This window comes from Lepidochelys kempii, chromosome 2, assembly GCF_965140265.1.
Source record: "Lepidochelys kempii isolate rLepKem1 chromosome 2, rLepKem1.hap2, whole genome shotgun sequence".
Lineage (NCBI taxonomy): Eukaryota > Metazoa > Chordata > Testudines > Cheloniidae > Lepidochelys > Lepidochelys kempii.
Genome location: NC_133257.1, coordinates 262,423,493 through 262,445,597, shown reverse-complemented (window position 1 = coordinate 262,445,597; position 22,105 = coordinate 262,423,493). Strand labels below are relative to the sequence as shown.

Sequence of the window (22,105 nt, the reverse complement as noted above, 5' to 3'; positions counted from 1 at the left end):
ACAGAAATAACAAAATTAAGGTTCTTATGACCACATTTATTTGCTCACATTGCACATACATTAATGTTGCCAAGAGAGCTTTAACATTTGCATTTCTTGCTGTCCGAGTTTTGAATCTGCAACCTTAAAGTTGCATTAATGTTTCTGTATTTAATTTTTTAATCTTTATTAGGAAAAGAACTACAGTAGTGCATACTTCAAAGGTACCGGTTTGGTGTTAGCCAGGGAGTGGATTGGAGACTTCTGTTCTCCAGTCATTTTTTCAAATTTTTTATGCTCTGTGGCTTTGCAACCCGGAATGCACATGGGCCTCCAGAGTGAAGGAGATTCAAAGTAGGTGGTCTGAGAAGGAAGCGAGTTCCCCAGACTTTTCAGTGCCTTTTCCACATCACCTGAATTGTTGAATTTGGCCTTCACTCCTGGACTTCAGATAGGTTGCCAATCCTCTTACCATGCTTTCTCATGTCACCTCAAAATATTTATTTCAAATTGCCTGTTCTCTGGAGGCCTAGGTATATTCTGAGGTGCAGAGCCCCAGAACTAGTGAAATTTTTACACTTCTCTGTAGTGGCACCCACATACACACTGCATCTGACTAGAAAGGCATAATAAAACATCTGTGTGCGTGCTAAAGCTCCTTCAAATCTTAATATAGTGACTATTTGAAAATTATATTGTTAGGTTTCAGAGTAGCAGCCCTGTTAGTCTGTATCCGCAAAAAGAAAAGGAGTACGTGTGGCACCTTAGAGACTAAAAAATTTATTTATCTCACTTCATCGGATGCATGTAGCTCACAAAAGCTTATGCTCAAATAAATTTGTTAGTCTCTAAGGTGCCACAAGTACTTCTTTTCTTTTTATTGTTAGACAAATTCCCATTCCTCAGTGAAGATAATTTATTGGCTAAATTTGAGGTTTCAGAATTTTGGTGGTGGTTTTTTTAAAGCATGCAAGAAGATAATGGGAAATTGTTTTTTCCCTGCATTCTCCACACGTACATACCTCAGGTAACTCAAAAATAGCCCAATGAATTTCCACAAAAACATTCACCTTTTGGCTGAGCCAAAGCATGGATTGCTTTCATCCCAAAAAGAATCTTTTTGTGCCTTAGGTAGGGGAAACTGGTATAATGAAAATCATCTAGCAACTTTATAAGGATACTGTCAACTTTAAAATAATTTTTCTGTCTGAAAAATTTTATACCTGTTATAGTTATGGGTAATGCCTTAGGTAGCGGGGATAGAGAGTACTTCCCTGGATCCTTGCATAGAACTTGGGAGTGACTTAAAACCTGGGGTTGGGGTACTGATGGATTCTTCCCTCCCTTGACCCGTGTACTGACTGAGGAAGCAATTGGAGTCTTGGAGTTAGTGAATATTTTTTTCTCTATGGGGTCAGATGGGGATGAACAAGTGTTGGTGGGTCATCCATTACTCTCAAATCCTGTTAAGGGTCTGGAGAGCACCTGGTACTAGCTGAGGCATACGCTCCCCCACCCTTCCGTTGAGATCAGAAGAGGCACTTAGTTGCAGGGGTGAAGGAGGCCCCTATCCTCTCCATGTGACTGGAGACCAGATGTAGTTGGGCAGAGGGCAAAAGGAGGAAGTTTGTCTCTCATTTCCTGGCATGACTTTAAATCCAAGAATTTTTTTTAAGTTAAGAGACTTTGCCTCAATGTTGCTGCTACTGAAGAACCAGAACCCGTAGCAGAAGTGTGGATGGGGATGGGAGAAATCCTGCTAAACAATAGCAGATGAAAGAGATAAACAATTAAAATTTAAAAAAAATAAATTTAAAATAATTCAGGGGATACTATTAAAGGTGCTTTGTGAGAAACATGAATTTTTTAAAATTAGTCAAATAAAATGCAAGCTGTCAGTTTTCCTGTAACTAAAGCATTTGCTTCTGTCAAAGCTATAATGGAAGCATCTTCTATACATAAGATATCCCAAAATGCATTTCAAACAGTGAATTATTTACTACTAGTGCAATGAGTGTGCATGCATATTAGCCATTAAGTGCTCAGCAACAGCTCAGAGAAAGCCATGGACATTGAAAATCTATTCTACTGAGAGAGAATGTTGGCTAGGACACAAAGGTGGTTCCATAATCTTTTTCAAACAGCTGCCATAGACTTTAACTTTTACTTGGACACCTACCTACATACGTGGCATCGTGGAGTATCACCCAGTGATTTGAAATGCTCCCCAGTTGCCTCCTGTTCTAGGACATAAACTGCTTGCAATAGAATGCTTACCCCTCCCCACTTCATAATTGCATACCTGGTCAGATGCAGTATTGTTTCTTTTGTATTCCTGTGAAATATCCAGTATAATACAATGTGATAGCTGTTGTGATATATTAGATGAACTGTTGGGTCTCTTTCAGTAAGTGTACTTCTACACACAGATGAATGTGCTAATAGCTGAGCCATATTGATCGTATACATGTTATTTAACAGATCAGTAAGGCCTTATCTTCACTGCATGCCTATCATAGGGTAAGCAATCACAGGTTAATTAACCAGTGGTAACCTAACCCATGAGAGTGCATCCACACCTATTGTGCTGTCGCTCCTTGTGTCCACACTTGTTCTGTATCTGGCCATGACAGGCAATATAACTATCTGAGCATATCTTGAGCATATCTCAAGACTGCTGACACCACAACATGGCTCTGTGTTCCCATTTACAGGGTGTTGTGGAGCAACTTGTCTGCCCACGCTGGGGACTGTGGGAGGCAGTTTAATGGAGAGAATGCTTCAGTAAATTCTTTGTTTTGGGTATATCGAAAATACCAATCAACAGAGGAATTGAAATGAACTAAAACAGAATAAAATTAGTCAAAAGAAAACGATTGTAAAATAACTATTTATTCTCTTAATGATATGTACGTAAGAAAAGTGTGGAGAGAAGAAACTTCTTTTGAAACCTTTTAGTTTTCTGTCTTTTCCTATGTCTACACTAGTACTTCTGTCTGTATAACTGGAAAAACACCCCCCTACCCCCCCGAGCAACATAAATTACACTGATAAAAGCGCTAGTGTGGACAGCGCTATGTTGGCGGGAGAGCATCTCCCACCAACATAGCAACTGCCACTCATTAGGGGCGGTTTAATTATGTCGATGGGAGAGCTGTCTCCCTTCGACATAGAGCGGCTACCTGGGAAATCTTCCAGCTGTATCAGTACAGCTGTGCCGCTGTAAGATCTGTAGTGTAGACCTGGCCTTAATCTAGTCTGAAAAGCTTGAATGAATCAGCGTTTAGAATAGGCTAACAAACTTTTAATGGCTCTCATTAAAACTCATTTGTTCCTGATTAACTGTCCTGAATAACTTCATGTGTACACACTCATTCTGTTTAGTTGAACAGCTGTTGCACTGTAAATTCACACCCTATCTTAATCCAAATTAACTTTCAAGTGTAGACAAGACCTTAGTTTTAGCTTGAGAGACAGTAGGCAAGGTCAACCACCGTCCAAGTTATAGTGCTGACATTGCCTAGCTACATTGGCATAAACACTACAAATGACTTGTCTTCACTTAGGATTTTACAGTGAGATAATTATTGCACATTTGTTATCCTGTTTTTAAAAAAAAAAATCTGTCATTGAGGATAAATCCTAAGAGTTTCACTTTTCCAAGGGATTTTTAGTGGGCGTTGTTCTGCTGAATCAAACCCAGAGACAGATGAAGGTGGAGAAACGGCAAGCATGCAAACTTAAATTACGAGGCTGCATAGAGGCAAATTAATAGTCACCTTCTGTGGTTAAGCCTGTTAAGTCTTCACTGGGAAGTCCTACTTCTATAATTGATTGTAAGTCATTGCTGATAATCGCAGAGTTTACACGCTATCTTTTATAAATGTACATATGGCCAGCTCTATTTTTTTCAACCCATTCTCCAAGAGCCAAACTGTTACTCTGGGAAATCTTGTTTGTTGGGAATCTTAACTTGAAAGTGCAAAACTGGCTGTGAGGTGAAGTAGCCATGTTGTGACTAGCCTATGAGACAGGTTTAATTTTTTTCTTGACATATTGTTAAGGGCCCTACAAATGTTGATGTTTTGGAAAAAAACTGACTAATGTGAAGCTTTTAAATATTGCCCATGTTATTCTTCAGTCGACTGCTCTTTATTTAATTACAGCACTTGGAAGTCTAATATCACTAAGTTCATCCTTTTGAAATTAGACTTCAGTTTACCCACTTGCTGTTTGTTGGTGAATGACACTGAACTCATTAACACCATGTAGGTGAAAACTGACAGACCTAGTCAATTTTCACTCTTCTGCATCTTGCAGAAGCTCTGAGAAGCCAGGGAGACACTGGGAGTATCTGCCTGAAAACTTAAACCAGTGTGGTGCTGTCTTACTAATTTCTGTTTGCATTTGGAAGGTACCTTTTCTTTTTAATGAAATTGTAAATTCTGCAGGAAGTTATGGCATTTGTCAGGGAAATTTTCCAATTTGTGCTGGATGAGTGGATTTTTCAAGCCTTGGATTGGAATATAGTACTGTCATTTTGGCTGAACCTTATTTACTCAACTAATAACAAGTTAATCATCTTTAATGTTTCATTTTTTGGCCTTCTGAATAATATATACTATTTTTTTCTTAAAACGCTGATGTTTCTGGTTAAAATTGCTAACCATTGCTTTTCATGTTTAATTATCTTTAAATAGGCTACACCTGTGCTTAAGATTCTGAATTTCTGCATATTCGGCAATGCAACAAACTTGGGAAAAGAGAATTTATATTCTGACAGCGAGGACATGGTCAAACAAAGTGCCATTCTCAGTCATTATGAGCCACGGGTGAGTCCAAAGTAATTGCTTGCTTAGATGAATAGAAATGGAGTTCTCTTAGTGTTCGTTCGGTTTTTTTCAGACTGAAATGTATACGTTAACCCTATCTTTAGGCGTGTCTTTAGGTTTCTTATATGCTAGAGGTGGAAAAGATCTCTCTAGTGTCTCCATTTGCATCACTATACAGAAGAGTAATCCTAGATTTCTACAGCAATCAACAATTCCATGTCTAGTCTGGCCTCAAGTGACTCTAGTGATGATAATCTCATGAGCTTCTTTGGCAAAATATTCTGAAAAATAGTTGCAAGAAGTTGTTACCACTTGCTAAGTGCTCAGTGGCAATATGAAATGAATTAATTTTCAGTCCACTTCCCAGCTAACTGTTATCCACATAAAAAGATCATCAATACAATAGACACTATGCATCCTTGATGGCAATCAGATTATAAAGGCTAAGGAAAGATGGGCATCACAGAATGGTGGGAGTCCTAGCAGGTGCTAGCAGCTGCTATTGTCTGAAAACAGAAGGATGCTCTTAGTCTTCAGCTGTGATTCCATATCCGAGAGTAGGATGTGGCTCTTAATGGTTAAGCAAATAGACTCCTCAAACATGCATGGCCTGACTGTGATGTCGAGGACAGAATTCTTATTGTTATGTCCCAGTATTTACAGCTTAGAATCATAGAATCATAGAATATCAGGGTTGGAAGGGACCTGAGGAGGTCATCTAGTCCAACCCCCTGCTCAAAGCAGGACCAATCCCCAATTAAATCATCCCAGCCAGGGCTTTGTCAAGCCTGACCTTAAAAACTTTTAAGGAAGGAGATTCTACCACCTCCCTAGGTAACGCATTCCAGTGTTTCACCACCCTCCTAGTGAAAAAGTTTTTCCTAATATCCAACCTAAACCTCCCCCACTGCAACTTGAGACCATTACTCCTTATCCTGTCCTCTTCTACCACTGAGAATAGTCTAGAACCATCCTCTCTGGAACCACCTCTCAGGTAGTTGAAAGCAGCTATCAAATCCCCCCTCATTCTTCTCTTCTGCAGACTAAACAATCCCAGTTCCCTCAGCCTCTCCTCATAAGTCATGTGTTGCAGACCCCTAATCATTTTTGTTGCCCTTCGCTGGACTCTCTCCAATTTATCCACATCCTTCTTGTAGTGTGGGGCCCAAAACTGGACACAGTACTCCAGATGAGGCCTCACCAATGTCGAATAGAGGGGGATGATCACGTCCCTCGATCTGCTCGCTATGCCCCTACTTATACATCCCAAAATGCCATTGGCCTTCTTGGCAACAAGGGCACACTGCTGACTCTCATGTCCAGCTTCTCGTCCACTGTCACCCCTAGGTCCTTTTCCGCAGAACTGCTGCCTAGCCATTCGGTCCCTAGTCTGCAGCTGTGCATTGGGTTCTTCCGTCCTAAGTGCAGGACCCTGCACTTATCCTCATCAGATTTCTTTTGGCCCAATCCTCCAATTTGTCTAGGTCCCTCTGTATCCTATCCCTGCCCTCCAGCGTATCTACCACTCCTCCCAGTTTAGTATCATCCACAAATTTGCTGAGAGTGCAATCCACACCATCCTGCAGATCATTTATGAAGATATTGAACAAAACCGGCCCCAGGACCAACCCCTGGGGCACTCCACTTGATACCGGCTGCCAACTAGACATGGAGCCATTGATCACTACCCGTTGAGCCCGACAATCTAGCCAGCTTTCTACCTACCTTATAGTGCATTCATCCAGCCCATACTTCTTTAACTTGCTGACAAGAATACTGTGGGAGACCGTGTCAAAAGCTTTGCTAAAGTCAAGAAACAATACATCCACTGCTTTCCCTTCATCCACAGAACCAGTAATCTCATCATAGAAGGCGATTAGATTAGTCAGGCATGACCTTCCCTTGGTGAATCCTTATTTCAGCTTATTAAAAATGAGCTGAATGTTTGTCATGGTGTGCGTTAAGAGAGAAGGTATTCCACCAGAGTACGTTGTTGTTACATTTCCTTTACCAATTGGATACAACAAGAGATATTGTTTTTTGAAGAAGGAGAGGTTTGTATCCCCTGCTAGCTGATAAGAGAGACTGGGTGAAATCATGGCCCCACTGAAGTGAATGGGGCTAGGGGTTGCATGCATTTTCCCCTTAGTGGTATCCATAGGGCTGGCCCTAGCTCCCCCTGGAGCCCTGCACACATGCACCAGTATAAGGGGCACCGCCGACTCCACACCCTCTCAGTTCCTTCTTATCAACAGTGCCAGCTGGCTGGAACGCCTTCTTGCTTAGCAAGGCTTTCCTAACAGTGATTTGGACTCAGATCTGGTATATATAATTTTTGTAGTTAGTGAGTTTAGTTACAAGTCTTAGTGTGTGTATATTATAGTGTAGTTCAGATAGTTATTCCAGTCTTAGAGGGATGTTGTCCCAGAGACTGGGCATGCCCCAGTCTTCAGGCTTCAAGCCATGCTCATCCGGTGCCAAGTCTATGCCGGTGTGCGACCACATATGGCCTATCTGAAGTGCCTCGGGGAAGCTCACGTTAAGGAGAGGTATGGAATCTGCAGGGGCTTCAGACCAAGGACTTTGAAAAACAGAGACATTCGCCTGAAGGCTCTGCTAATGGAGGCAGCCCTCAGACTGGCCTCGGAGCCGTCCCGCTCCGAATCAGTGCTAAGTACTTCGGCCTGTGTATGAAGTGCACCACCAGCACTGGGCTCTTTTTGGCACCGTTCTCCATCCCTGGTGCCAAGGAAGAAGCACAAGAAACAATGCTTTGAAAGAGGGCTCTCCCCGGCACCGAAGAGAGACAGGAGGGGAGCAGCGGACATAGTGAGATCTGTGCCAGGCCACTTTTCCTCCCCAGAGCTGCGTCGAGCCCAGTTCGGGACCCACCTCCCACTCCTGTGAGTGGTTGTGGTACCTCATGCCTGCGGGCCCCCTCAACTCCAGAGGTCTTCCAGGCTGCAAAGGACTTGTTGCCCCTCCTGATGCCACCCACCCCCCAAGGTCCCATGCTTATCAGGGACAAAAGGGTGCAAAGCGTAGCAAGCTTCTTTGCGGCACTGACAGTTGTGGCACCGACAGTAGCAGCACCTTCCAGGGGGAAGTGCTGCATGGCCCCCCCCACCCCCCCCACAAGGGTCCCTGACCTGGCATTGGTCACTGCCTCCTCAGCATTACCTGGAGGTGGAACCATGGAACTGGGCATGGCCCCTCCTCCCCCGGTCTCTGGGAAAAGAGTTCTTCGCTCTGCCAAAAGAAGTACTGGTACCTGTCGTACACACCAGACTTTGATACTGGACCTGCAGCAGCTGCCTGGCCACCGGGACACTGGCTCATGCAGTGATAGTATTGGAACCCATGGGGGTTTCCCCTGCTACCGGGGCCCCCTTCCCAGTAGTCGTACTCAGTCGCGTCTGAGAGGGGAGCCACTACTTTGTCCTCCGGCATCGACCCTGGCTCCGAGGTCACGGAAGTGACCTCACTGGAGGTGGTAGTAGGATTATTTAACCTGGTCCCGCCAGATGACTTCAGGACATATCAGGAGGTCCTGATAGGGTCACCACAAACTTGGAGATAGAGGAGCTGAAGGAGTCCACTCACAGCCTGATAGATGTCTTGGCTGCAGCGGCTCCCTACAGAGTGACCCTCCCAGTCAATGAGGGGGTTGTAGGACCAGTCAGGGCTCTATGGCAGACCCTTCCTCTCTGCCCCGTACCTCAGAATGGGTAGAAAAGAAGTACTATATACTGGCCACAAGGTTCGAGTACTTGTATTCACATCCCCCCATGGGATCCCTGGTGGTGTCAGCCGCAAATGACAGGGACAGGCAGAGGAAGCCCAGTGCCACCTCAAAAAATAAGGAGGCCAAGAGACTGGACCTTTTTGGCAGAAAGGTTTATTCCATGGGAAGCCTCCAGCTTCGTATCTCTAACCAGCAAGTGTTGCTTGGGGGTATGATTTTAACTTGTGGGACTCGATAGCCAAGTTCAGAGACTCTCCGAAGCAGGAGTCGAGGCACGAGTTCATGGCCATCCTGGAGGAGGGCAAGACTGTGGCCAGAGCCTCCTTACAGGCAGCTCTGGATGCGGCCAACTCGGCGGCCAGAACAATGGCGTATGCGGTCACCATGAGACACTGTTTGTGGCTCCAGTTATCGGGCCTCTCGCATGAGGTGCTGCAGTTGGTCCAGGACCTCCCCTTCAAGGGCACCACTCTGTTCTCTGAACAGATGGACTCCAAGCTGTGTGGTCTCAAAGATTCAAGGGCTACACTTCGCTCTGTACACACCCCTGGCCTCCAGGAAGCATTTCCAGCCTCAACAGCCTCCCAGATTCTCGGGGCCTCCCAGACATGATTCCTGTAAGAAGAAAGGAAAGGGCTACAGGCGTCACCAGACCCTACCTTCCACTTCAGCCTCCCAGAAGGGCTCAAGTAGATACCCAGTGATTCCAGGCAGGCCTTTTGAGGGTATGCCTGAGGACAATATAACAGACCTGAGTCAGGATCCATCCCCCTCTTTTGTTTTTGGACCTCCTGTTTCCCTTCTGTACTGCATGGTGTCACATAACATGCTACAGTACATAACAGTAGAGGAAGTTCCTCGAGACTTGAGAGGGAAGGGGTTCTACTCCTGATGTTTCCTAATCCCGAAGGCCAAGGGGGGCCTGCATCCCATCCTGGACCTGTGTTGCCTCGACAAATATCTCAAGAAACTGAGGTTCCGCGTGGTCTCCCTGTCTTCCATCATTCCCTCTCTGGATCTGGGAGAGTGGTATGTCACCCTTGATCTCAAGGATGCTTATTTCCACATTTCCATCTTCCATGGACACAGAAGATTCCTTCAGTTTGTGGTGGGCCAATGTCACTAGCAGTTCACTGCATTCCCCTTCAGCCTGTCAGCTGTCCCACAGACCTTTACAAAGTATATGGTGATGGTTGCAACTTACCTGGGACGTCGAGATGTACAAATCTACCCGTACCTCGATGATTGGCTGATCAAAGACCATTTGCAAGCTCAGGTTCAGCACAGTGTTGGCATAGTACAGGCCACCTGTTGGGCCTGTTAGTAAGCAAATAGAAATCAATGCTAGTCCCAGTGCAAATAGTAGAGCTTATGGGGCAGTGCTCAACTCTACCCAGGCCAGGGCCTTTCTACCAGAAGCCCAGTTCCAAACTATGTCAGATCTAATTGCCCACATCACAGCTCATCCACTTTATGAGTGCCCAGGTATGCCTCAGGCTGCTAGGTCACATGGCAGTGTGTATTTACATGGTGCAATATGTGAGGTTACACCTCAGACCCCTACAGATGTGGCTGGCATCGATCTATTCCCTGGGCAGACACCACTTGGACTCAGTTCTCACAATCCCATCAACTGCCTTAGCATCTCTGACTTAATGGGTAGACCCGCGTTCGGTTATAAAATGGGTGCCCTTTGCTGGTCCGTATCCATCAGACACCTTGGTTACGGACACATCAGAACTTGGTGGGGAGCCCACCATGGCTCAGGATCCAAGGGCTCTGGTCCCAGGAAGAGCTAAACTCAGGGCGATACATTTGGCCTGCTAGGTGTTTTTTCCCCAGCTGTCCAGCAAGTTTGTGCAGGTCTCGATGGACAACACAGCCTTGATTATTTTATGTCAACAGGCAAGGGGGAAACTTGCTCCTCAGGCCTGTGTCAGGAGGCCCTCCGTCTGTGGGACTTCTACGTGAACCACGCCGTCCGCCTCGAGGCGGAACACCTTCCCAGAGAACAGAATGCGTTGGCCGATCAACTCAGCGGGTCCTTTTCATAGAATCATAGAATCATAGAATATCAGGGTTGGAAGGGACCCCAGAAGGTCATCTAGTCCAACCCCCTGCTCAAAGCAGGACCAATTCCCAGTTAAATCATCCCAGCCAGGGCTTTGTCAAGCCTGACCTTAAAAACCTCTAAGGAAGGAGATTCTACCACCTCCCTAGGTAACGCATTCCAGTGTTTCACCACCCTCTTAGTGAAAAAGTTTTTCCTAATATCCAATCTAAACCTCCCCCACTGCAACTTGAGACCATTACTCCTCGTTCTGTCATCTGCTACCATTGAGAACAGTCTAGAGCCATCCTCTTTGGAACCCCCTTTCAGGTAGTTGAAAGCAGCTATCAAATCCCCCCTCATTCTTCTCTTCTGCAGGCTAAACAATCCCAGCTCCCTCAGCCTTTCCTCATAACTCATGTGTTCCAGTCCCCTAATCATTTTTGTTGCCCTTCGCTGGACTCTCTCCAATTTATCCACATCCTTCTTGAAGTGTGGGGCCCAAAACTGGACACAGTACTCCAGATGAGGCCTCACCAATGTCGAATAGGTTTTCCTTTTCCTTTCATCCCGAGTGGTCCCTTCACCCAGAGGTAGTCAGTGCTATCTTCCAGAAGTGGGGGACTCTCCAGGTGGACCTGTTTGCCACCAGACAGAACAGGAAATGCCTCAGGTTCTGCTCAGTGCACAGGCTCAGTGAGGGCTCTCTGTCAGACGCCTTCCTGCCCTCGTGGGTGGGCAGGCTGCTGTTTGCCTTTTCACCGATCCCCGTGGGGTTCACAAGGTCCTCCTAAAAGAGGGACAAGGCGAAGGTTATCTTGATAGCTCCGGCATAGCCATGCCAGCTTTGGTTCGGCACACTTCTGGACCTCTTGGTGGCAACTCTGTTAGAGCTCCCATGACATCCGGACTTGATTTCACAGGACCAAGACCAGTTGCTTCACACAAACCTCGCCTCCTTACACCTGATGGTGTGGCTTCTGTGTGGCTAAACTCCGAGGAGCAGGCCTGCTCGAAGCAGGTCCAGCAAGTCTTGCTAAGTAGCAGGAAATACTCCACCAGGGCTACCTACTTGACTGAGGGGAAACGTTTCACTTGTGGGCCTGTGAGTGGAATCTTTCTCCATCTCAGCCCTCGCTGCAGTTCCTCTTGGAGTATTTGATCCACCTGAAGCACCAGAGTCTGACTGTCTTCAATCAACGTTCACTTGGCAGCCATCTCAGCTTTCCATCCTCTGGTCCGGGGCAGATCAGTCTTCTCCCATGAGATGATGATCAGGTTCCTCAAGGGCTTAGAAAGGTCTACACACAGGTTTGTGCCCTGATTCCCCTATGGGACTTAAACCTGGCCCTCTCAAGGCTCACGGGTCTCCTCTTTGAGCCGTTAGCTTCTTGTTCTTTCCTACTTCTCTTGTGGAAGGTGCCTTCCTAGTGGTGGTTACCTCGGCCAGAAAGGTCTCTGAAATCAAAGCTTTGACTTCAGAACCCCCGTATACAGTGTTCTTCAAAGACAAGGTCCAGCTGCGCCCCCATCTTGCCTTCCTTCCAAAGATGGTGTTGCAGTTCGTAACAACCAGGACATTTTTCTGCCTGTTTTATTTCCGAAGCCTCACAGCACCGCTGTGGAATGTCGACTACATACGTTAAATGTTAGATGGGCCTTAGCCTTCTATATTGAAAGAACTAAGCCTTTCTGCAAGTCTACACAGTTTTCATGGCCGTGGTGAACAGGATGAAAGGTCTACTGGTGTCATCCCAAAGAATCTTGTCCTGGATAACCGCCTGCATCTGAGCTTGCTATGAGCTGGTGAACGTTCCACCAGCGGCTATCATGACAGCTCATTCTACAAGAGTCCAGTCTTCATCAGCAGCATTCCTCACACAGATACCAATCCAGGATATCTACAGGGCCGCAATGTGGTCACCAATTCAGACCTTCGCATCCCACTATGCCGTCACCCAACAGGCCCGTGACGATGCTAGTTTTGGGAGAGCAGTGTTGTGATCGGCACATACATGAACTTGGAGCCCACCTCCGGGGATACTGCTTGTGAGTATGGACTGGACATGAATAAGCACTCGAAGAAGAAAAAATGGTTCCTAATCTTTTGTAACAGTTGTTCTTCGAGAAGCGTTGCTCATGTCCATTCCCTGACCCACTCTCCTACCCTCTGTTGGCATTACCTGCAAGAAGGAACTGTGAGAGAGTGCGGAACCGGTATAAGGGGTGCCTCCGGCTCATGTTCACAAGGCTCCAGGGGGTGCTAGAGCTGGCCCTAAGGATACCACTAAGGGAAAAATCTCCTGCAACTCTGCACGTGCACATACCTAGCCTGGACTGGACATGAGCAACACATCTCGAAGAACAACAGTTACAAAAAGTTAGTAACCATTTTTTTCTTTATTAAAGTGCCCTATAACATCAAAATGTTGTCCAGTCCATTCAGGTTAGGTGCCTTTTCTGCCAAGCTACATCTATCTGATTGGGTCAGAGTGGGGAAGAGAGACCTACTAAGAAAAAGGTATGGTGGTTACCACCAAATCAAACTGAGGCCTAGGTCTTGCAACAAGCAGGGCTTTAGTGTTCTGGTTTCTTGAGGATCTAATAGAGAAATTCAAAGCAGCTGAATCCCACTGTAGGTGTGTGTACCCCATGTGTGCAAGCCCAGAATCTTTTATCCAGCTGTATTCATTGGGGCTGCTCATGCATCCTGTACTCCCTCATGCCCCTCCCAAGGATATAAAGAGTGGAGCAGCCGCAGCTGCCACTCAGTTCCTTCTTGCTGCTAATGGCAGCAAGACAGAACTACATCGTGTCCTTTTGCCTCCCTGTAGTTTCTTAGGTTGTTTAGGATAGTTACTTAGTGAGTTAACTACTGTGCTTTGTAGCCTATAAATTTTTATTTAGTGCCCATTGGCCCCCCCAAAAAAAGGCAAAATGTATTTTTTTGTTCGATTGGTACTTGGTATTGAGGTGCAAGTCTGATGGCTGACACTGTCTTTGGGCTTTAAAATCTGCACTGCCTGTGAATCACCTGTGCCTGCAAATAATGGACGTACTAAGTGCCTTTTTTTTTTTTTGTTTAGGGGAACTATTACGGACAAATGTTCAGTTTGCAAATCTTTTTCTACGTGCATGCAGGGAGCTATAGATACCCTTTGAAAAATGTTTCTGATGGAAAGGTCAGTGAGGAGTTTTCCCAAATTTGAAGTCCCTCATCAAAATCAATCTGCTGTTTTAAAGCTGGTTTCTGGTAGTGCTTCAGCTACCAGCAATGCTACTCATATTGGATAGCATGCCTACTGCTCTAAGAGACCTCATGCTTCTCAAAAACATGCTGAGCCTTCTCTTCAGTCCTCTTCAGGTCAGTCAGTCTGACTCCTCCTGCTCAAGATAGGAAGGAGCAGAGATCTTCAGATGGTGTTTGGCACTGGTCACTGTCCTTGGCACCAGCTAAGAAGAGGTCTAAGACTCATTGCTCTGATGTCTCCAAGCTCGTTCCTTCCAAATCTGATCAGCACCGTGAGTCTTCAGGGACTAGGAAAGGCCTTCTTCCACTTGGTACTGTGTTGACAGTTCTCAGTGACCAGTACTACTTCTTCGGTACTGATACCACTGGTGCTGTCTGCCACAGATTCTTCAGTACCACACCTTAATAAAAAGATCCCAATTTACTGAGACATCCACACTGGTACCATGGAGCTCAGTCTACCTTGGTACTGATTCCTCTCTCAATGCATGCTGCCTTTACAACCTCTAGGAACATAGTGATCACTCCAATACCAGAATCTCCTGTCTTTGATATTCTCTAATATCTACTGGATTCAAGTCCCTTCTGGTATGGGAACCAAAGGTATTGATTATGAAAGAATCTCCCTGAGACAGTTATCTGTGGTACCAATATCTATTTTTCAATAACTAGAGTCTAGATCTCCACAGTCTGTTACAACCCCTCAGATAGTATGTACCATTCTGGATGGAGTTCTGCTAGTCTGTATCTTCATTTTATGACAGTAGAAGTACTTCTTGTAGATTTTCTCCTCATTCTCCTAGACTGGTTCCTGAAAGAGACCTAAGAAGGAGTCCTTTTTGTCATAGATCCCATACTTCTGACAGGTTTCAGGCACCTTACATCCTGTGGCATTATCTGCCTTTCCTGTATGGAATGCAGTCTTGGAATGCAGGTCAGCATGGAATCCTCAACATTTTCCTGCTTCTTATTCATCTAGATTCATGTCTGAGAATAGATCGCCTCTTTCTAAAGAACCATCTAAGGTAACTCTCTGACCGGAGCTCGTCCAGGAAGTTGAACAGGAACCTCACGGAGGACAATGAAGGACCAATGCATTCCTTTGGCTAGTTTATTTTCGTCACCAAATAAGGCTATAGCACCATCTGCTCCTTCCACAGCCTAACTTCAAGGCAAGTCAGGACCTCCTTTAAAATGATGGTGGAAACCTTAGATATAATCCTCAAAGTCATTCAGGAAAGTTCTCTCAAATTATTTGATATTCTGCATCCAGTCTCTCAAGTCTGTTTGGCCATGCCAATCGGTGAGAGTATCCTTGAGCCAGCTGAAGAGTTGTGGCTTGCCCCATGTTTATTTTTACTTGTGATTTGTGTCAAGCTCCATTAGGATGGAAACTGGAGTTGAATTACGATGCCCCAAACAGCATTTTAAAATTATCTTTGGTTAAGTAAAGCTACCTTTAAATGTGCTGCATACTTTTTAAAATGTAACTTTATCAAAATATATTCTGCATTTAAACCTGATTTGATAAACAAAGGAAGTATTATCTGTAGTTAGTTAATTGAACTGATTGTTTCTGGTTACCATTTCCTTTAGATTTTAGAAACCATAGCTCTCGTCCTTTCTCACCTAGTTTTTATGCATAGACTGGAAAGGAAAGCAAGTTTTCCTGCCTTTTTTCTTTTCTTAAATTCTGAATCCATTTCTCAACTTTCAGTGAAGTAGTCATTTAACCAACTAGTTGAATAAAATGAAATAAAGAAAATATTCTCTCTGCAGCTGTGTAAGTGGCTTCTGTTATCAAAATCTGGTTAACACTTCAACAAATGCACTTCCAGGTGCTTAGCACAGTGAATTCCACCAGTTCAGTGGTTTGACTTTCGTTAAAATTTCAGCATAAACATGTGCTGCTTGAATATTATTTAGTTAATTAATTTTGATAGATTATACTAAGTTTAGGCCTTAACATAAGTTGTCACAATTTCAAATTTAATTTTAAATAGGTTTATTTTTAAAAAGAAAAATCTGATTTAAATAACACATCTGATTTTTAAAAAAAACCATAGTTATGGATTTGCAGAAACAAAGTTTTCAGAAAGAAAAAATATTACCTCTTTTAAAAAACAAACAAACTTCCTTTTTTTCAAAAGAGGTGCCCTTTATTGTTCACCTACATAAACTCTTCACATTTTAAAACTGTTCACTCCCTTTTCAATTTAGGTAAACGGCAAGAAACAAAAAATGGACACTCAGTTATTCTCCCCATTGTTAGGAGGGATCACAAGTACACCACCACCCCTGGAATCATCCCGGTTATATAGTAATTGGTCTGTGTGTGGAGATGATACCAACACAGCAACTTCTTTACAAGACTGCACCAAAAAAAGGTACTAAATAAGTATAATCTTATGCTGTTCGCTGTTTTCTGTAAGACTGAAAGTTTAATTGGGTAGGAGTGTTTGAGTATTGAAAGGAAGAAGTTATGGGATAACTACAGAAACTCATGGCCAATAAATTACCTGCATTGAGTAGTATTTATCAAATAACTTTGGAAATCATGGTTATACCTTTTTTAATATGTGACCAAAGATTTCCTTATTAGGGAACGTAATGGGAAAGTCAAGTATCAGACAAATCTTGATCTTTGTATAATAACAAATATTTACCTTTTGAAAAAGCTTCCTTGTTACATCACGTCATTATGGCTCTTTTTGGTGACAGAGGGAGCTGTTTTCTGTAACAGCAGGGGTACAGTGAATGCCAGTTTCTTCCTCTTGTTACTGAACGGTACAAATGGATGAAGGTTAGGGGACATATGTGTGTGGAACTTCTCCACCACCCGTATCATAAGCATGCACATGCCAGCTTTCTGGGATTTATAGTCTTAACCAGGGATATGCAGAGGTCTTCCAGGGGGTACATTAACTCACCTAGATATTTGCCTAGATTTACAACAGGCTACATAAAAAGCACTAGCAAAGTCCATACAAACTAAAATTTCATACAGAAAAAATTAGAAAGTAAGCAGTTTTTCAGTAATAGTATGCTGTGACACTTCTGTATTTTTATGTCCGATTTTGTAAGCAAGTAGTTTTTAAGTGAGGTGAAACTTGGGGTACACGACAAATCAGACGCCTGAAAGGGGTACAGTAGTCAGGAAAGGTTGAAAACCACTAGTCTAGTCTAGTCTAGTCTAGTCTAGTCTCTCTCTCCCTCTGTTTACATAACTCACCAGAGATGCCTGTGCAGCCCTGAGGGCCCTCACTACTTGCATCACAGATTTAGCGCTGCTAGATGATATTGTTACATTGTAACTAAAATTTACTCGCTCAACCAGTGGTGTAGGATAGCTATTGAGCAACTTTTTATTAGTGGCAGAAGAGATCTGAAATACGGGATGTTCCAGTCTCAACATGGTTTACTTGATCCACTTACTCTCCCATCAAGGTGGGCAGCCTATATTAAGTATTGATAGACAGGAATCATGTTAGCTATTAAATTAAAGTTTTTAATGGACGCCACAGTCTGCACTCTGGTCCCTCTCTCCTAGGCCTGGGCTACTTTTCCCATCTAATCTTTCCTACCCTAGTCATTCAGTAGGCTTATGAAACTGTTGCTGCAGCTGCCTGCTGTTAGGCTCTGTATTACCCCTTCTTTTGTCTACTTCTATTTTCTTTCATATTCCTATTACCCTGTTCTGTTTCCTTTCCCCTTATATACCGGACATTTAAATGAGTGCACTCATGCTATCTCACATTTATCTTAGTCATCTTAAGATAAATATGTGCATCTGTTGAAGTATTTAGTGTATCTTTATGGTAGCTTTAGAAATATATAGGCAGCTGTTAACAATTAGAGAAGTTATATAAATGCAGACCTCTCTCTCCCTCCCCCTGTGCTCTTTTCATCTCTATTCCCGGTGAGGTCTATGGCATGCATTCTTACTTCAGGGTTGTATTATGCTAACTACCACAGTAATTTTTTGGCACTTGATACCCATGATGACATCATCTGCATTTTCAATATAAATATCTCATTTTAGTATTTGTAACTCACTACATCAGAAATAGGAAGCCTAAGAAAGAATAGGTGCTGTGATGGGTTCCCCCCGGGGTGCCATCTGGAACTGGGGTCCCACTAAGTACCCACAAGCCTAGGCTCCCTCTCACACTGTGCTGCTGTGGCAAGCTGCAGACCCACTCCCACACTTACACCAGCATTTCACCCAGGTAGGGACACGCCCAGTTGCAGTTACACGCAGGCTCTCTAACCACCAGCTTCCCAGCCTGGGACACCAGAGCAGTACCGTCCTGCCATGGTCAAATCTGGCCAGTATATGGGTTTAATACCCGGTCCACCTCTCCCTCAATGTGAAGAGAACAATGCACACTTGTGGTAACCAAGCAGAGATTTTCCCCGAGCACTCCAGTCAAAGCTCCCCGGTTTAGATTAAAACATAAACAAGTTTAACTGCAAAAGATAGATTATAAATGCTAGCAAACAGATTAAAGCAGATTACCTAGCAAATAACTAAAAAACGCAAACTAACCTTAATATACTAAATAGATTGGATATGAATTAGCAGATTCTCACCCGGAGAAATGATACAAGCAAGCTGCAGATTCTTAAGGGGCAAGCAGCACTTGCTTTACAGCTTGGAATTCCCAGGTCTTTTATTCACAGGCTAGAAATCCCTTTAGCCTGGGTCCAGCACTTCCCCCAGTTCAGTCTTTGTTCCTCAGGTGTTTCCAAGAATCTTCTTGTATGGGGAGTGAAGAACTCCAGATGATGTCACTCACTGGATTAAAGGGAGAGATTAAGGAAGATAAAGGCATTGCTGAGAAGCTAAATGATTTTTTTAAAATCAGTCTTCACTGGTGAGAATATTGGGAAGAATGACAGAAATGTAGGACTGAAAGGGACCTCAATAGGTCATCTTGTCCAGTCCCCTGCACTAAAGGCAGGACTACATAACAGACCATTCCTGACAGGTGTTTGTCTAACCTGTTCTTAAAAACCTCCACAACCTCTCTAGGCAATTTGTTCCAATGCTTAACCACCCTGACAGGAAGTTTTTCCTAATGTCCGACCTAAACCTCCCTTGCTACAATTTAAGCCCATTGCTTCTTGTCCTATCCGCAGAGGTTCACAAGAACAATTTTTCACCCTCCTCCTTGTAACAACCTTTTTTCGAAAACAGTTATGTCCCCCCTCTGTTTTCTCTTCTTCAAACTAAACCCATTTTTTTCAATCTTCCCTCATATGCATGTTTGCTAAACCTTTGCTCTTCTCTGGACTTTCTCCAGTTTGTCCATATCTTTCCTGAAATGTGGCACCCAGACCTGGACAGAGTACTCCAGTTGAGGCCATTATTAGCAGGGAGTAGAGTAGAAGAATTACTTCTTGTGTCTCGCTTACAACAGTTGATCACCACCCTCTTTATAACAGACCTCAATGTTTTTGAAGACTATTATTAGACCTTCCTGTCAGTCTTCTTTTCTTGAGACTAAACATGCCCAGTTTTTTTAACCTTTCCTCGTATATCAGGTTTTCTAAACTTCTTATTGTTTTTGTTGCTCTCCTCTGTACTCTCTCCAATTTGTCCACATCTTTCTTAAAGCGTGGTGCCCTAACCTGGAGACAGTACTCCACCTGGGGCCTCACCAATGCTGAGTAGAGTGGGACAATTACCTACTATGTCTTTTATACTACCCCAGAATATTAGCCTTTTTAGCAACTGCATCATGTTGTTGTCTCATATTCAATTTGTGGTCCTTTGTAACCCCTTGATCCTTTTCAGCTGTACTACTGCATAGCCAGTGATTCCCCATTTTGTAGGTGTTATTGCTCTTTTTTTATTCTCAAGTATAGTAATTTGCACTTGTCTTTATTGGATTTCATCTTTCTGATTCCAGACCAATTCTTCAATTTGTCAGTATTTTGAATTCTAATCCTGCCCTCCAAAGTGTTAGCAATCCCTCCCATCTTGGTGGCATCTTCAGATTTTATAAGCATACTCTTCACTCTACTATCCAAGTCATTAGTGAAAATATTGAGTAGCAGCAGACCCAGGACAAAGCTCTGTAGGCACTACATACATCCCTTAGTTTGACACAGAACCATTGATTACTCTTTGAGTATGGTCTTTCAACCAGTTTTTTACCCACTTTATAGTAATTTAATCATTTCCCTAGTTTGCTTATGAGAATGTCCTGTGGGACTGTGTCAAAAGCCGTAATAAAATCAAGATATCTCACACCTACAGCTTCCCCCTATCCTCTTGGCCAATAACCCTGTCAAAAATGGAAATTAGGTTAATATGGCATGATTCATTCTTGACAACTCCATGTAGGCTGTTACTTATAACCCTATTATCCTCTAGGAGCTTACAGTGGGATTGTTTAATAATTTGTTCCAGTATGTTTCCAGGTATCAAAGCTAGCTTGAATGGTATCTAAATTAGCCACTGTTCCACAGGAGTGGAGGGCAGCAAATTTGTACATATATTTTAAAAAGGGTCTGTGGGTGACTGGAATTATAGTTCACAAAGTTTTGCATCTGTACCTGGCAAATTTATTGAAATGATCATTTAAAAGGGAAAACAAAATGTCTGAAAGATCGTGATATGATAGGATTTAACCAGCATGGTTTCTACAAAGGAAAATGTCTCATTAATGTCTTACAATTCTTTGAACATGTCAGTGAAGTAGTGGATAAAGGAGAAACAGTTGATGTTTATCTGAACTACCAAAACAACCTTTGACCAGGTCCCTCAAAAAAAAAAAAAACAAAGTAGTCATGGACTGAGAGGCGAAGTATTGTTACGGATCAAAATCTGAGGAGGAGCTAGGAAGCAAAGGGCTATGTCTACATTGCAAATATTACAGCTGAACCTGCGCTGCTGTGGTGTAGATACTTTCTACAGTGATGGAAAGGTTCTTTTTTTAAATCCACTCCCTTGAGAGGTGGTAGCTAGGTTGACAGAAGAATTCTTCCTATGACCTAGTTGGTGTCTATACTAGGGCTTAGGTCGGCTTAGTTATGTTTTTCAGGAGTGTGACTTTTTTTCAAACCTCTAAGCAACATAGCTACATTGACCTAAGTTTAGGTGTAGGCCAGGTTGAGGATTAAGTGGCCAAAAAAGAAATATTTCCCACAATGTGTAATTAAGCTGTGGAAGTCGCTACCACAGAAAGTTGTTAAGGCAAGAATTTAACAAGATTAAAAAAAGGATTGGATACTTAACACAGATATCAAGAATATCCAGAGTTATAATTAGGTTAAAAATTGGTGGAACAGACATTAAACCAATCTCTGACTATTATAGATCACAATCAGACCTAAAGTTGGGAGTGCTGGGGCGCAGAACACAGTAGGGTTATTACACCTCGTTATATTTGGTGCTGGCCACTGTCAGAGACAGGATTCTGGATTAGATTGACTTTAGGTCTGATCCAGTATCGCAATTCCTATGTATCCTTTTGTAGTAATTTTCATGGAGCTGGTTGGAGGATGTTGGGTGTTGTTCCTCCCACTCTTCACAGGAGTGTTGCAACCCACTTCATGTCTGCTCAGTCCCCACCCACTCTTATCTCCCCAGAACAGCTTTCTGTGGAAGAGGGAGGAAAAGGTGACAAGGAGGCAGATGACATCCCATCCATCTTTTTTCCTTCCCATTCCCCTGTAAACATTCTAGAAACCAAAAACAATGCTTTGTGCATGAGGGCTGAGATCTGCACAAGGGGCCATGATCCTGATGCTTTAAAACATACTAGTTACTCAGATATGTGTTTACCATCAAAGGTATGATAGAAGATAATACTTAGCTTGTCATCTGCAAGGAACATTATTGCATTAATTTTTGGTGGGTGAGGAAGCTTCCTTTTCTCCTCCTCCTATATTTATAATATGTTACTGCTAAAGAAATCAGAAGGTAAACTTTTGTGTGTTTTCTCTTTATTGGTGGCTTTTTCTCCTGAAGACAGGATCATATTTGTCTGGGTCATTATTTTTCAGGGCACAGATAAATCTGTCTTACTCTGGCAATGGCCCAGATATGTTTGGGTTAGTGTCGAGCATCCTAGAGGAGCCAAACAAGCCAGAACCCGTTACAGATTGGTAAGTTTATACTGAAAACTTGCATGGTGTTGTATGTCTTACATTTTAAAGTAAGTTTTATATATTTTACATAACAGTAGACATTTGACAAGACAACTTATGTGTTGTCTGACATAGTACTGAGTTTTAAG

At 43.4% G+C, this 22,105-nt stretch overlaps 1 protein-coding gene across 11 annotated transcripts in view; it reads left to right on the top strand.

The window, feature by feature from the left end:
* LOC140907864 (meiosis-specific coiled-coil domain-containing protein MEIOC-like) overlaps positions 1–22,105 on the top strand; it is a 52,475-nt gene that overhangs the window by 12,995 nt on the left and 17,375 nt on the right. For 10 of the 11 annotated variants that reach the window (XM_073334818.1, XM_073334819.1, XM_073334815.1 and 7 more), the window contains 3 exons: positions 4,680–4,811; positions 16,077–16,243; positions 21,873–21,974. In XM_073334818.1, coding sequence (XP_073190919.1) covers positions 4,770–4,811; positions 16,077–16,243; positions 21,873–21,974 — 311 coding nt within the window. In that variant the 5' untranslated portion in view covers positions 4,680–4,769. Of the gene's footprint in view, positions 1–3,643; positions 3,816–4,679; positions 4,812–16,076; positions 16,244–21,872; positions 21,975–22,105 lie in introns of all 11 variants that reach the window. The other variant, XM_073334814.1, reaches the window with a different exon arrangement.